Genomic DNA, 16,437 nt, shown 5'->3' with positions numbered 1-16,437 from the left:
TCATTTGTATGTGTTCTGCCAATTTAGAAATAGCAGTAAAAAGACTGCGTTTTTAATAAGCCAACTGAAAGTATGTTTTTTATCTAAAGTGGTTATGACTTCTCTAAAAGTACTGTTTGAGGGCTCCTGGGTGGCTCAGTCCGTTAAGCGTCTGCCCTCTCCCCCCTCCACTCATGCTCGCTCGCTCTCTCTCTCTCTCAAATAAATAAAATCTTAAATAATAAATAAAATAACTTTTTCAAGTGGATATTTTTCTTAGAATGAAAAAAGGTTTTTGTAAAGGCTTAAAGTTGCCACTGTTAAATCTAAAACTTGGAGTATCAGAGTCTGGTTGATTGGATAGGCTCCCTGCTCGGTGCCATTTGGGCTCATGACACAGACCGCCCTGTACCAGCCCCACTTACTGCAGGTGACGGTTACGGAGCACCGGCATGCTCAGCAGTGTCCCGGGGCAGGGGAGGGGGTCGGACCTCGTGGAGGACAGCATATCCTTCCTTCTGGAAGTCTAAGGCTGGATATCATTTGGGAGGTGCTGCAAGCCTAGACTGGTTGAAGGTCTGTGTATGGATTCTGAAGAGCATCTCAGATTACTCTGGGTGGTCCTAATGGTCAAGAAGACAGGCCAGTTGCTAGGAGCCAAACCCAAGTCTTCAAGAGGAAGGCCGAAGGAAGCCCTGCAGAACACCTGTCAAGGTCGATGTCCATCACCCAGCGGAGACTCAAAAGCCAAGCTCTCCCTCTAAGGTCATTTTGTCCTAACGTACGTGTCAGGAGGCTTGATTCCTGCGAACAAACAAAATGATGATCCCCTATAGGATCATGAGGTTCATTTTCCTTGTCCCTATTCTCATCTGTTGATTTGTTTTTTACAGAACTTAAAGAGCCTGTGGGCCAAATAGTGTGCACAGATAAAGGCATTCTTGCAGTAGAACAGAATAAGGTTCTTATCCCACCAACCTGGAATAAAACTTTCGCTTGGGGCTATGCGGACCTCAGCTGCAGGCTGGGAACCTATGAGTCAGACAAGGTTTGCATTGTTTCTTGCTCACTCATTTAATCTTGCTCTTTAGTGGTTTGGATATCCTGCTTGAAAGGGGTGGGACGAGCCCAGGCCAAGGGCTAGTCACCTGCTCCTGCAGAGCCCAGAGGAAGGGAGAGCTTCGCGGCATCAGATCAGGTTAAAGGAACTAGTGGACAAGGCAGGTTTCCTACAGAACAAGCCGCTTTTGAAAAGTTGTGTACTGAGCTCTAGCAGTTTCCCTCCCACTCAAAGAATTCCTCCAAGAGATCCTAGTCAGCCAGGTGGTCAACATTTCTGACTACTGAAAAAGCCTCTTTTCAGCGGCTCACCATCTGCCCCACGTACCGTTTCAGTACTCTTAAGTGGCTGATGGAAAACCCGTCAGCCCATCGCCCAGGCCACAGCAGCTACTGTGTGGAGTCCCATAGTAGCTCTTGGACAGGCCCTGTGGCCTGGCCGTCCAGTGCCCTGGGCTTGCCCTCTGCCAGTCTCCTCCTCACGGCAGGCAGGATCGAGTTTACGCAAGTCTGTGCATTGCACTGTGACACAACTCTAGTTAGTTAACCTTCTCATTAAATGGCAGCACTCATGATTTCCATTTACCTCTAACTGGTTGTAGCAAACACAACCTTCTACCAGATTATCCCCTGCCTCGCACACAGCAGCACATAGTCGGAACATCATTTTCCAGGACTGGAGAAACTGAGGACACCCACTAGGAACAAAGTCCTTTTTACTATGGTTTCTCACAGCAACTGCAGTTAGGCGGCTGTAGGGCTGGTTCAGGGTAGAGCCTCAGTGGAAATGTTGCCAGAGTGAATTCAGCCCATGATGTACGTATGCGTTTGCCTGTGAGGTACCTACATGGGGGCTCTCCTTCACTCAGCATGCTCGTTGTGATTCCCAAGTTGATAGTACTTGATGGCATGTGTGTCTCACATCTGTTTTATTTTATAGGTAGTGACTGTTTATGAATGTTTGTCTGAGTGGGGCCAGATTCTCTGTGCAATCTGCCCCAACCCCAAGTTGGTCATCACAGGTGGAACGAGCACAGTTGTGTGTGTCTGGGAGATGGGCACCTCGAAAGAAAAGGCTAAGACCCTCACCCTCAAACAGGTAACAGAATAAACGGAAGATGGATATATTCCATCTCAGCAGCCTGCACTCTAGAGAAACTACAAAGCTTCTTTAATAACAAGGTGCTTCAGGTATAATGGACAAAATCAAAAAAATATGTTCTTTTGCTAGAAATGGGTCTTTAAGAAGAAATGAAATGAGACTATTTCTAAAAATTTCTAAAAATGATCTAAGCACCCCGTTATTACAAATACAAGGTTGACATTGTAGTTTGCTGATCCAAACTCTCTTGCTTACAATATTTTCCCTTTAGAAAATAGGCTCTGAAGCTAGCGTGCCAGCCAGTAACCCACTCAGTAGAAGGCACTTCTTATTTAAAACAGCCTCCTGGGGTTTGCTGAGCATACAGAAAGGATTTATGTATGACAAAAAATTGTAAGCCAACTCATAATTTAAATAGTGAAATACTCAGGAACTCTTAACAGTAATCTGAATCGTCTTCTCTGAAATGCTTCCTCTCCTACATTGCCATTTCCCTGGGTCCTGTTTCTCTTCATGTTCTAGCAGAAGACTTCTTCCTATTCTAGTCTGAAGAAGATCTCTTGGGCACAGATGTGTCCAGGTCAGTAACAGGAGCTCAGCACACTTTCCCTTTATCTTGCTAGGACCATGTACCATCACCATGCAGACCTTACTGTATGTGCATTTTTTAAAGACCCATCCAGTTCCTTAGACTAACAGGAGATGGGGCATAAAAGAATCAATGCCCAGTTTAAATTCTGTACTTTGGGGGTGAGGGGGGCATAACTGATGCATCTCCATGTAGAAACGGGATGAAAAAATCCAAGCTGGGTCGCAGCTTCCATTCTCCCTTCTAAGATTCTAGCCCAGGTCCAGGAAAGAAGTGATGTAAAATTGGAGGTCAGAGCCTCCAGAGTCCCCCAGACTTCTCTCTTCCCTGCGGCGGGATGAGGCAAGGACAGTCAGCAAAGAAGGAAGACTTTACAGACACTGCTGCTCCCAGCACGTGCTCCCCTCACTCCTGGTGCAACCAGGACCTTCTGGAGCCCCTCAGGGAGCACCGTCACAGTGATCAGCCTGGTTTTTTCTGTTCTCCTTCGTAGGCCTTACTTGGCCACACGGATACTGTCACGTGTGCCACAGCGTCATTGGCCTATCACATAATTGTCAGCGGGTCCCGTGACCGAACCTGCATCATTTGGGATCTGAACAAACTGTCATTCCTAACCCAGCTCCGAGGCCATAGAGCTCCAGTTTCTGCTCTTTGTATCAATGAATTAACAGTAAGTAGTCAGTTGCCCACTTGGTTCATGGTGAGGAAAACAAGTATTTCTGGCTAATGTAAACAAAAAATCACTCTGAGTGTTTTCTAAGTGGATAGACATTCATTTCATACATGCTACTACATGTTCCTTGATTTATGCAAAAAGCAAATGGATATTAAAGTTTGTAATTCAGATAATTTTGTCGTAAAATCCATTCACTGCTGCATACTTTGAAGAGCAAGATTTGGTTCAAAACAACATTCTAGAATAGGCTTTCTTAAAAACAAGGAATTTGTAGGATCTGTTAAGAATGTTAAAATTGTGTTGAAATTTTTATGAAATACATTCAGAGTCTTTATTTATTATGTAAGGTGAAAAGAGTAACATTTGGGGAACCAAATGAGCAGAGTTGTTACAGAACTGTTTTCAAAGTTATCCCAAACTTACTAAAGGATATTAATCTCTTCTCAAAAATAAATATTTTATGTATAAATAAATGGGTCAGCATAAAATTAATGCACCGGCCTAGGAGTCTCCCATGGAGACCACGCCCACCTAAGGTGGGGTGAGGGGAGGACAGTCATTGCCGAGGTGTGTGGGGAAGCAGGGGAAGCTAAGGGAATGTTATAAAAAGACTGAGGTCCCTGTGTCTGAGGGACAAGTTGCCTCATGTGTATGTTGGTGATGCCCACATAGCAAATAGGTCTTGCAAATTGACCAGAACTCCCCAGCCTCACTGCTTCTTAGCTATGCATACTCATTCCTTCCCTTACCCTTAGCACTGTCCTGGGGTCCTCTTGTGTGGCACCACGTAGCCACATCATATCATCACCCACACAGACAGCTTTCCTTTGGAGGAATGCAGCATCCTTAATTTCCACCAGAAGATACTAAGTAGTATGCTTTTAGTCAGATACCTTGTAGTCAGTCAAAGAAGAAAGAGAAAGAAATTCAGTTGTAGTGAATGGCGGGTGGTATGTCTGATAATAGTAAGAGCCACCACACCTGGCAGGGAGGGGCGAGTATGCAGGGGGTAAAAGTCAAATTCATTTTTTGGTATATCTGAAAGGTTTAAGATGCTTTTGGAACAGCACCTCGGTCCTACAAACACGTGTACCTAAGAGCTTTATGAAAACCTCCGTGCAACAGAATGGCTCTGACCCTGCAGGGTTGCCCTGAGTCAAATGCTTCGTGGCACTCTTTTGAGCGCCTTGTTTTGGAGTTGTTTTTCACGTAAATACTGAGAATTTTATTTACAGTCAGTTATTCTGCAATGGATTGCTGTAGTTGTAGCAGACACCACAGGTGTGTTTGATTTTTCCCTTCTACAGTGCTTTTGTAATCTCTTCATAACACATGAAAAGATTTCTACTTCTGTCATATTTTTGCAGCCAGTATCAAGTCTGCCTTATTTCAGTCTGCATTTTGGGCGTAAGCGACCTTGCAGCTGCCCTTTAGCTCCTCCTCTTCTGCTCCGTGCCCATAGCCGCAGGATTTGCTCTGATGCTCTCTGATTGAGGCCCCGTGGAGTACAGGATGAGAGCCGGTTGCCGGGCCGGATGCAGCAGCGGCCTCTCGCCCCTTGCAGAGACTGAGCCCCTTAATTACAGCACAGCTGCTCACACTCAGTGTCCGAGGTGGTGCAGTGGCTGAATCAGAGGTAGACACAGCAGTGCATGGCTAAGTATCACTTTTGTTTGGGTTTGGTTCTTGCCATCTTGGTAGAAGGACAGAGGGGGGAAAGGGAGCAGTAGCAAGACCTGCACAGAGGGTGGTTTGGGAGCGCCCCAGGCCTCCTTACCTTGCTGCCCTTGGCTCCCCCTTCCCTTCTTTCTTGAGTCGATGCTGCTGTTCAGCTTTCAGTTTCCCCCACTTTTGGTGGCCGGCTTCCTGTTTCTGTAGGTCCTTGTGTGCCTGCGGCTGTATTCAGAGTCCCCGGTCATTTCTGAAGTCAGTGCCTAGCATCGTGACTTCCAAGCTGTCTGAGCAGCATGGTGTGGTACATAAGCTTCGGGGCCAGAAAGCGCTGGCTTCAAATCCTTATCCTGTGACGTTAGTTAGGCAGATTGCTTACAGTCTTTGCACCTGACTTTGATCCCTCCTAAAGCGGGGCCAGTACAGGTAACCTCACAGATGTTGAAAGGATGAAATGGAATGTCACAAGTGTCCTCTACACTATCTGACACACGGTGATGCTCCGGAAGCGTCTTCATTCCTGTAACAGGAGTGGGTTGGAGTCTCACCAGGTTGGGTAGAGCCCTGCCTGGTAGAGTTTAAGGGAAAAGCTTGTTCTTTTCTGTCTTTGGAACTTACAAGTTAACAGCTTGTAAGTTAACAGCTTAGGGAGTCTGCAGGTTTATCCAGTTGGCCAAGAAGTGACCTATATTCTAATTTTCTTCTTTTTTTTCCCTCATTCTCCTCCCCTTATTATGAATACAAATTGTAAAGTAGGATGCTACAGTGTTGCCAGCATTTCATCTTTATTTATTGAAAAGAGTGATACAGCTGTATCTAGACTGAAAGATTTCTCTTCTGCCTTATGCTGTTGGTGATTGGACTCATTTTGTAAAATAAAGTGGAGGTGGATTCCTGGCTCTAAATGAAAGGTATAAAGAGGTTTTGTAAACAAAGGGAGGCACAAGAGTGGTGTGCCACCTCCTTTGGTCACATGCAGCTTTCCCCGGAGTAAAGCATGACGTAGCAGTGTGCTGGGGCATAAGCCGAGAGCGTGGAAGGGCTCCTACCCTGGTGTGCGTGCCAGACCCCCCCCACACACACACACACACACACTGCAGCAGCCGCTCACTTGCAGATTCTTTAAGAGGCCTCTCTGTTCGGGGTATGTTTTTCGGTCAGCAAGCACTGAATTCCAGGCTGCCTCAGAAATCCCGAGCCACTGGTCGGAGAACTTAGGAGGTTTTTTTGAGAGCTAGGCCCAAGATTGACTTTGCTTCTGAAACCAGAATGTGGTATGAAGGGAGCAAAGAGAGTGAAGAGGCTGTTTTACCTTCTCAGGGGGACATTGTGTCCTGCGCTGGCACGCACATCCACGTGTGGAGCATCAACGGGAACCCTGTCGTGAGCGTGAACACATTCACGGGCAGGAGCCAGCAGATTGTCTGCTGCTGCGTGTCGGAGATGAACGAGTGGGACACGCAGAACGTCATAGTAACGGGGCACTCGGACGGCGTGGTCCGGGTAAGTCGCCGGTGAGGAGCCACGCTAGGTGCTTGCCGCCCTGCTTACCTGGGACCCACGGAGCTGTCCGTGGTGCTGTCAGTGAGCAAACTCTTGCCCAGATTCAAACAGGCCTCGGCCACTGGGTTCTCAGACACGGGCAGTGGCGGTGACTCAGCCCCTTCCTTACCACTGAGCTGATCTGTTAGTGCCACTCACCATTGGACAACTTCACCCAAGGTCACTTAAGCATGATTTTCATGTCCCCGTAGATTGCTAAACACGGAAATCACTAAAGTATTGGCTTTTCAGCCTCTCAGATGGCTTCTTGGGGAAAACAGAGACTGTCTCTTGTCTACAGAGAATCACAGCTGGAAGATGCTGTCCGAGGACTCACGTTGTCCAGTCCCTCTCTAGAATCCTAGATGATTTCACCGGAACCCTAGTTTATCCTTTTCAGAGTTTTCTTCGTGTTGGGCTTCTGCAGAAAAGAGAATCCACAGAGCATTTACCTTCACAGTCTTTCCAAATACTTGGGTGTCTCTCTCAGGGGGTTTTCCTTTGTGCCTATTTTCTTGAGCTGTGCTCTTTGTAAAAGCAGAGAGCAGCTGATTGCTGCCGTGTAGTCACGGTCACTGGCTGCGCAAAGATGAGGCTCTCAGCCGCCGCCACACCACACCCTGTGCCTCAGATCACAGGCACACCCCGACGTCTCCAGAGCGGTGTTTCAGATGACTCCGTTCTTGAGGCGTTTAGGGAAAAGCTCCATAGCCAAATGCGTTTGGCGATCCTGCTTACTGCGTGCCTTCATGCATGCAAGACTCCTGGGGTTTTGTTGGAAATAAAAGTGTGCTTAGTTGAACCATGTTTTTCCAACTAACTTGACCACAGTCCTTTTCCCTTCACCACAAAACACCCATCAACATCTCATGGAACCCGGTTCAGAAAGCGCTATTTATGTGCACACAGTTCTCTCCTACAGTTTTCAAGATAGAGGGAAATTTAATTAGACACAATAATAAGAGATACGTGTTTAACCCCAAGAGCTCATCTTCATCCTTTCACATACAAATTGTTTCTTTAAGCTGCTTAACGTTTTTATTTTCATACTTACTTAAATTCAGTTTTGGAGAATGGAATTTTTGCAAGTTCCTGAAACACCAGCTCCCGAGCCTGTTGAAGTCCTAGAAATGCAGGAAGACTGTCCAGAAGCACAAATAGGTATTGGATACTTTCTGATTATTCCATAGTTTTCATATTTCTTGTTTGTTTGTTTGAAGTCACTGTGGATAAACTCACATCAAACAGCATAAACAGTAGCCTAAGGTCGAGTGTGGCTGTCAGAGGCACGAATGCCCCCCAGCACGGGAGGTCATGGGGCAGGCACTCTGAGACTTCACCAGCTCACCAGGCACTACGTGGTGTGCTAGTGTCATGCTTGGCTTCCTCATCCTAGTAGGTTAAATATAGCTGCTAGTTTCCCGGAGTACCAAAGGCTCGGGCCTTCATTTCTGAAAATACAGAGCACATCTGGAGGGCTCAGTGGTGGAGAAATCGGATGGCCCCCAGTCCCACATCTGTTCTGCTCGTCACTTGTCAGGCGCAGTATGGGTGACAGGCTGGCATCATGTTTGTAAGGTATTCCCGGAGGCAGACCAGAATCCCCTCCCTAGGCCTGCCTTTGAAAAAGGACTTTTATTCAAACTGAAGCTTGGTGCTCTGTGCTCCACTATCTGTTATTTGTGAAACACTTGAAGATTTTCCAGAGGAATACAGAGATGGATGATTGCTGTACAGAATGATGAGAAGCGGTGCCATAAACCCGGGCTGAGATCTGCTCTGGGTTACTCATCTCCAGAGAAGTGACCCCCTTTGATTTAGAACAATTGGTACAATAGACTTCCCTGAGAGGAACAGGGTTTAACTTTGGCCTTCAGCTTGTTTCTCCATGATTAACTTTTGTACACTGAGAATTCCGCATGAGTTTGATGATATGAGGGAAGGACTTATTATCAGAAAGGCATAAATCACTTCTCTTTTTAAGCCAAAAATAGCTTCTACTTTCATTGCCAGAAAACAGAAGTGATCCAATGGGCAGGGCATTTTAATGCTTCTCTTACCTTAATGCATGTAAGTTTCTGCAGAGTCCATTGCAGGTCCACTAAAAAGGTCATCTGGGTGTTTGGGGACATAAAAATCCAGTTCAGTTCAGTAAGTACTTGGAGGTTACCTGCTGGGTGTCAGACATTGGAGTAAGCAGTCCATGGAGAAGTGAGAAGTCTGTCCTTTCCTCTAACAAAGGTTTAAGTGAATAACAGCAGAAGATGAGATGAATAAGGTAGAAGAGGTCACATTCAGGAAGGAGAGATATTGGTATGTCTTCTTTCTTCTTATATATTTGTATCATGGACAGAGGTTGATAGAAGTGGTGGAGGGGAGAGCAGCCCACAGGGAAGGGTTCACTTTGGAGAGCATAGGAGTGGCAGGGATCGAGGGCAATCGCCTGAGTGAAAGGGAAGGCAAGCCAGTGGTTCACTGGAAATGAAAGCCATTTCTAAGACTGCTCGTCAGTGAAGACCTTAAAGCTCGTAGTAATAAGCCATTGGGAAAAAATCAGCTAACTAGACTACTGCTGTTAGTACAAGGAAGGCAAACTAAGTAATTTCTCTTGCTAAAAAAAAAATATGTATGTGTAGTGAGCTGGTGCTTGTACACTTATTCATACTTTCCTTTTTTTCCAATTCTGTATATTTATTTCTTATAAATTTTCTCTCCTGCAGACTCTCTTGCCAGAGAGTAGGGAGTTGGGTTAAGGAAATGCATAATAACAATGGGAAGAAGGAAAAACCCCACATCAGTAGATTAAAGCTTTCATCAGTAATTGATTCACCTAGATTGTCACTTACACTGACTGCCACATGGAAGGCACTGTGCTTGGGGCCCCTTCTCTCAAGCTGACCACTGTCTTGTAGGAAGATTATCCCGAAGTAGTAGTTTGGGGTGAGAATTCAAACATGAGAGGCGTACAACTAACTGTTCAAGGAGGCCAGACGAGTGGGAGTTCCTTTGGGCTGCAGGCACCAGGTGAGATTTTAGAGCAAGCAGTGTTTGAGCTGTGCCTTGACAGACGGGTAACACAGGCACACAATGAGCTTGGGAAGAGTGGTCTAGTTGGGCCAGCAGCACGTGCGGCATTCGCTGCGAGGGCAGCCGGACTCCGTGGAGGACAGGGTTGGCACCGGCCCGCTGAGCTCCAGTAGCGAGGGTGCGGCAGGCACCGAGCCGTTCGTAAAGGCAGGTCTGGGCCACATTGTAAAGCAGGAATGGCAACCTCAGGATTTTGGCCAAAGCAGTCCTTGACCTCAGAAATTCCTTTTTTTTTTTTTTCCCCCTTTTTGCTGTATGTAACCTAGCTGAAATTTCTGGTTTTTGTTTTTGTTTTTTTTATTGTTAGCTTAAAATGCTATGCGTATCGTGCCTTAACTTGTAGAAGAAAAACAGCAGTGGGACCAAGCTGGGTCGACCCGTAATGTGTGTGTGTGTGTGTGTGTGTGTGTGTGTGTGTGTGTGTGTTTTGTCATTCTCCCCATGCCTCACCCAGGGCCAGAAGCCCAGGACGAGGACAGCAGCGATTCGGAAGCGGATGAGCAGAGCACCAGCCAGGACCCCAAGGATGCGCCCCGTCAGCCCAGCGCCAGCCACGCGCCCCGGGCAGCCTCCTGCCGAGCAGCGGCCATCTGGTGTACCGACAGTGCTTCCGATGACTCCAGGCGCTGGTCCGACCAGCTCAGCCTGGACGAGAAGGACGGCTTCATATTTGTGAACTATTCAGAGGGCCAGGCCAGAGCCCATCTGCAGGGTCCCCTTAACCACCCTCAGCCCAGCCCCATGGAAGTGCGGAATTATAGCCGACTGAAGCCCGGTAACTTGGAGTCTGCTGTCGATTTCCTGCTCCGTGTGGGTGGCGTGAGGGCTGGTGGAGTGAGGCGGTGGGTTCTCGCTCTCCCTGCACCCCGTCCCTGTGACCTCAGCCTCCCACAGAGCAGGCCTCTTCACTTCCTTACCCCACAGGGGTGCTTGCTCTACATTGGGCATTTCTTAAAGAAAAACACCTCCCACCAAAAACTTCCTTCCTTCACAAATCCTGAACGCTTTGGGGAAAATGGGCAAGTTACTGATTACAAATAAATAAAATTGTCTTTACGGGTAGCTTGCCTGTTAGAGAGCTAGAGGCCAGGTTCTCAGTTGGAGAGATTCCCTCTTCTCACGTTGAAGATTTCCCCATCTCTTCACTGTCTTTCTGACCGGGGCATTCCCTGGTCTGGCCGATGACCAGTGTTGAGCTAGACTGCTTCACCTGCAGCCAAGGCAGCGGCTGCTGGGACAGGCAGAGCTGCTCTAACTGGATGTTGCAGCACCCTAGCTTTCGAGAGCACCGTATGAGGGCACCCCTACCGGGTGCCGGCTTCTCTCACTTCAGGGTGTCATGTCTCTTGCACTCCAGGGTACCGGTGGGAACGGCAGCTGGTGTTCAGGAGCAAGCTAACTATGCACACGGCCTTCGATCGGAAGGACAATGCACACCCCGCAGAGATCACCGCCCTGGGCGTCTCCAAGTAAGTGCCCGACCTGGCCAGCTACCACCCCCCACCCCCGCCACAGAGTCACTTGCTTAGCCTGGGTCCACACATGCAGACCCATCTTTGGGGAAAACAGGTGTTGTTTGCAGTATCAGACGCTGCTTGAACAGACCGATCAGAGGAAGGAACCTGCCAGTGCATGGAGTGTAAGTCTGTTCTTCCAGGTTACAGCAGGGTTTGATCCGGAGAGCTGAGACGAAGGTGTAAATTCGGGCTCAGTTCTATTTTTGTCTCTTCATACACACAGCCCCCAGCGCAGCACACACATCCACGGAAACCTGGAGAACCTCGGGAGTGACAGAAAGCACTCTTCAGCCGCGTGGCTGTGCGGAGGCCTTCCCCGGGGTGACTCCGTGTCATGTCATGTCTCCTGCAGGGATCACAGCAGGATCCTCGTTGGTGACAGTCGGGGCCGAGTGTTCAGCTGGTCTGTGAGTGACCAGCCGGGCCGTTCCGCTGCTGACCACTGGGTGAAGGACGAAGGAGGGGACAGCTGTTCGGGCTGTTCCGTGCGGTTTTCTCTGACAGAAAGACGGCACCATTGCAGGAACTGCGGCCAGCTCTTCTGCCAGAAGTAAGATGAGATGCGAGCGTTTTGAGTTTCTGGGGGTCAGGCCCCCGGGATGTGCGTTGTGCCCTGCACGGAGCTGCTCATGTGCTCCGGGGTCCCCAGCACACAGTGCTCTCTGATGGTCTAAACCAGCCTTCGCTTTCTCTTCGTTCTTTTATCACAATTGTGCACCACTTCTGTCCTATTGAAAAATAGGGAAAGAATCATCACAAACACTTGGTCCTGCGTGACTCAGAATGGGAAGGTGCTCCCGTTCCGCCATGTTTGCATATGCAACAGTGCGGGTGTGCGCCCTCACCCGTCACCCCGCTCCCCCACGTCTTCGACTCTGAGGGCATGTTGTCTCCATAAACAGCACCATATTATTGTTTCATGGGGTTTCCATTTTACATAATAAATACAGCACACTCTCTGTGCCTTCTATAACTTCCTTTTTTTTCTCAACACTGTTTTTGAACTCCACGTAAATAACTAATATTTTCATTTTAGCTGTTGTCATATATCTTTTGTATGAATATATCAGAATTCATCTACTTCCCTTTTGATGGACTTCTAGGGGACTGGTGCATGTTACCGGTTCTCTGACTGGTGCTGCAGGACACACCCTTACAGATGCCCTCTCGATAGGTGAGCTGGAGCGTCCCTAGAGGAGACAGCTCCGACTGGAACGGACCCATCATAAACTGAGCTGCACTAGATGTGGCCAGATTCGTCTCGGGAACAGCGGTGCCACCTGACACCGCCTCGGGCAGGCTCGGCAGGCTCTCCCGGTTCTTCAGGCCGGTATTGCCATACGCTCTCACTCTGGCCGGTTCGGGAGCCGGTACCACTTGCTGTTTGTAACTCACAGCACTGCTGAGGTGGGACAGCTTGGCATTTGCTTATTGGCTGTTCGAGTTTGCTCTTGGGTAATGTGGCCCATTTTCCTTTTAGGTTTGCTTGTCTCCCCTAACCTCCCCCTCCCCCGTACTTGAGGATTTCTTTATTTACTCTGGGTTCTAATTCTTTGTCGTTTCTACATCTCGCAGGTACCTTCTGCCGGTCTGTGGCTTACGTTTTCACTTTATATATGTTTTTTCTGGCACACAAGTCTTTCATTTTGGTGTAGTCGCATCTCTTACTTTTTGTGATTTTTGCTTTTTTGTGGCTTAAGAAATCGTTCCCAGTCCCGAGATCATAAAGACAGCCTTGTTTATATTCTTTTACAGGGTTCAGGGTTTTGTTTTTCACCCTTGGGTCTTTAGGTCCAAATACACTTGGAATTTATTTGGAGGTGTGGTTTGTAGTGGGGATCCTTTTTAGTTCCCTTGTATGGAGCGTCCGTTGTCCCCTCACTGTTGATCTGGATGCCGTCTCTGTCTGCACTGGGGTCCCATACCTGCGTCTGCAGTCCTCTCGTTCCGTGGCAGACCACGGAAAGGATCCCGCAGGCAGCATTCTCTGATGCTGACGCTGCTTAACTCCAGAGCTACTTTCATAGAAGCATGAGCTGTATAATTGTTTTTGAGCCAGTTCCTGAGGCTTTGCGGGCACCAGCATATTGGAAAGGGTGTGGCCCTTGGGTTTATACTGACCAAGTGCTCCCTGGGTTCCTGTCCATTCTGTCATCTCAGGCAGGATACTGACCCTCTCTGGGCCTGTTTTTTTATCTGTAAAATGTGGATAATTATACCTCCCCTCATAGAGGTGCTGAGAGAACGGTGAAATCGTGTGTGAATTTTATAAAACACAAAGTGTGGAGTCTGGCAATATAGGTGTTCGGTAAAAGATGTTTCATTTCTTTTCAGATTAATGTCTTAAACCTTTTTCCTGGGAAATCTCACTCAAGATGAGGTAGCCAGAATGTTGATGCCAGCCATTCCTTATGGGACTTTTATGAGGTTGGCAGAGGATTCTGTCTTAGGGTTCTGTGCTTTGAGAGGCCCACTCCACAAAACCTAGTAATCTAGTAAGTTTTGACAGTCAACACCCCTGAATGTACACTGGCACACATTATTCCTTGCCGTGTTTAACTTTCCAAATATTATTTAAGGGTAGATAATTCTTTAAATTATCCATTGCTATCAGATGTCCGGTGGAGGATATATTTGAAAAACCAACCCCACAGTGATTGTTTATGATAGAGCAGACACAGAAGGTGGAGCAGAGCCCTGCCCACGTTCTTTGTGCCCCTCAGTTGGTGAGAGAGTTTGTCAACACTTCTTTTTTTTTTTTAATAGTTTTTTTTAGAGAGAGAGAGAGTGAGCAGTGGGGAGGGACAGAGGGAGAGAGAGACTCTTAAGCAGACTCCCTGCTGAGTGCAGAGCCCGATGCAGGGCTTGATCTCATGACCCTGAGATCGTGACCTGAGCCAAAATCAAGAGTCAGGCACTTAACCGACTGAGCCAGCCAGGCTCCCTGAGAGTTTATCAGCACTTCTGAGGGTCTCGTCAAAGTCCCAGATCCAAGAAGGGCCCTTTAAACTCCTTAAGCTGGTGACACTTTGTTTATTCTCTGGACACCTTTACTGGTAGATTATTGGAGGAAAAATAATTTTCTGTTTCAGTCTTATGAAAAGGCAAGCTTAAAGTGATTAAATGCCACATCCAAGGTCACACCCTGCTTTATTCCAGGAAAAGGAATACTTTTTGAAGAATTTGAATACCTCTTAAGTAGAGTCTACTTGAAGGAATTCTATCAAGATAAACAGAAAATGAGAACATTTGGACCAGACAGAAAAGCCAAACTACTGTTCAAGAAATCACTGAGGGGTAGATCAAACAGCGTTTAAAAGCCCAAAGGAACTTGATAGTGACCAAAGAGTCTTTTAAAACGAGTAGTAAATCTTCTGCCAAGAGAAAAAGAGTTAAGCTCCAAGTAAAGATGTTGGCATCACTCCCAGGTTTACAGGGCCCGAGAGCCCATCCCACACGGGAAGAATGGCCTCACAGCTGTTCAGACCCTTTGGCTTCATCCTGTAGGAAAATCTTGCCTTTAAAAAAAAAAAAAAAAAGAATTCACTTCAGTCACATAGAGAGCTTGCCTTGGTTTAATATTACTTTTCTTCATAGACCAAAACAAATGTTTCTCGGCCCAGTGATCAAACGTGGTGAGGACGTGTACCTACTTGATTTTGTCTTTCCTTTAGGTGCAGTAGGTTTCAGTCAGAAATCAAACGCTTGAAAATCTCATCGCCGGTGCGCGTGTGTCAGAACTGTTACTACAACCTGCAGCATGAGAGGGGTTCGGAGGACGGGCCTCGGAATTGTTGAAGGTTCGACAAGCTGGTTGCCCATCACGGTCTGTAGACGCCCCCCTTCCTGATTCCCCAGTCACGGCGCACAGCTCGGAAGGCATCTCGAAGCAGTCTCCGTTTACACCTCTCTTCAGACCACGTGTCTGAAGCGTCGGATTCCAAGGGATCAGTGAATAAACGGGTGTAGAGTGCAGCGGTAGGGCGGACACTGTTCGGGGGAGCGGCACAAGAAGGACAGAAGGTGGTTCCTAGGAGCGACTTTTCCAGTATCCGATTCTCCCTGTTACCGGTAGCTGTCTCCAAGAGAAAATCCTCACTTACTAACTGTCTTTTCTTGCGTCTCATTTTTATAGATCGACTCATCCTTATTTGGAAAAACCACCACCAACAAAAAAAGGCTTTTAGAAAATGGTTGTAAATCTGACTTCTTTGCAAGTAACTGTGTATATTGTAAATAGGTATAAAGGCCTTTTTTTCTAAATAAGGACTTAACTGTCTGTAACATGAGACTTCAGTCTAAACCACTAACTCAGTGAACTACTTACGGTTTGTCTGACATCGCTCACAAATTAATTATAAATATGTTTTTTAAATCCTCAAAGACATTATCTGTGGTCTTTTCTCCCCGCTTTCCAGCCCAGCCTGTGTGCCCGATGTCCTTTCTTTCGAGTTGCCCACAGCATCTCCACTTAAACTAGGCTAGTAACCAAAACGATGCGGACCTTCTTTAGGAAACCGTGTGGGAGACTGAGGGTCCTGCCATAAGCTACCCTGGGAATATCTGGGCATCTTGCACCTGGCCGCGCACCACCTCAGTGTTGCCCCAGTGTCCCAAGGCCCCTTGTAAACTCCAGTCTGGACGGCCGTGTGGCCATAGCGCCCCCTTCTGAGCATCGCTCGGGGTGGTCAGGTGATTGATGATGCGATGCAGGAGCCAGCCCTGCCTCAACTAATGGAAATATATTTGCATGTAACCCACATTAGCTTCTCTTGCATAGAACGTAATAAGGATGTGTCTTTGGTGACACTAATGTTCTACGTTAGCTTATTTTCAAAAAAGGGTAAAAAATGAAAAAAGTGTACAGAATTAACATATAAACCTTGTTGTAAAACTGGATCATGTCAGAACTGCTTATAATTAACCTTTACCATTTAATGCCATCTACCTGAAAACAGTGAGATTTATACTGTATCAATGTCTATTTTTTTGTTTTTGCTATGAATATAATTACAGTATTTTAATATTTAGTTATTTAATTTGTTCTACTAGTTGGATACAGAACACACAAATCCAGGGAGACTAAAGCTGGTTGGGGCTTAAGAGAGAGGTTTAGTTTACAGAAAAAAGGCTTTGGTGGTGGGATTTTTTAAAATGTGTGTTATGTACATATATACATATATATACATATACATATATATAAAAAACAAAT

General features: G+C 46.9%; 1 protein-coding gene across 5 annotated transcripts in view; it reads left to right on the top strand.

Moving 5' to 3' along the window:
* Positions 1–15,608, top strand: part of WDFY3 (WD repeat and FYVE domain containing 3) — a 237,613-nt gene extending 222,005 nt beyond the window's left edge. For all 5 annotated transcript variants that reach the window (XM_025887611.2, XM_073891880.1, XM_073891881.1 and 2 more), the window contains 9 exons: positions 873–1,027; positions 1,979–2,137; positions 3,223–3,402; positions 6,400–6,582; positions 7,686–7,782; positions 10,163–10,483; positions 11,066–11,177; positions 11,578–11,775; positions 14,900–15,608. In XM_025887611.2, the coding sequence (XP_025743396.1) occupies positions 873–1,027; positions 1,979–2,137; positions 3,223–3,402; positions 6,400–6,582; positions 7,686–7,782; positions 10,163–10,483; positions 11,066–11,177; positions 11,578–11,775; positions 14,900–15,023 (1,529 nt within the window). In that variant the 3' untranslated portion in view covers positions 15,024–15,608. The remainder of the gene's footprint in view (positions 1–872; positions 1,028–1,978; positions 2,138–3,222; positions 3,403–6,399; positions 6,583–7,685; positions 7,783–10,162; positions 10,484–11,065; positions 11,178–11,577; positions 11,776–14,899) is intronic.
* Positions 15,609–16,437: the final 829 nt, after the last annotated feature.

The sequence above is a fragment of the Callorhinus ursinus genome, unplaced genomic scaffold, assembly GCF_003265705.2.
Source record: "Callorhinus ursinus isolate GAN/ISIS: 27379988/994484 unplaced genomic scaffold, GSC_fseal_2.0 scaffold4, whole genome shotgun sequence".
In the NCBI taxonomy this organism is placed as follows: domain Eukaryota; kingdom Metazoa; phylum Chordata; class Mammalia; order Carnivora; family Otariidae; genus Callorhinus; species Callorhinus ursinus.
This window is presented reverse-complemented; position numbering and strand designations above follow the sequence as displayed.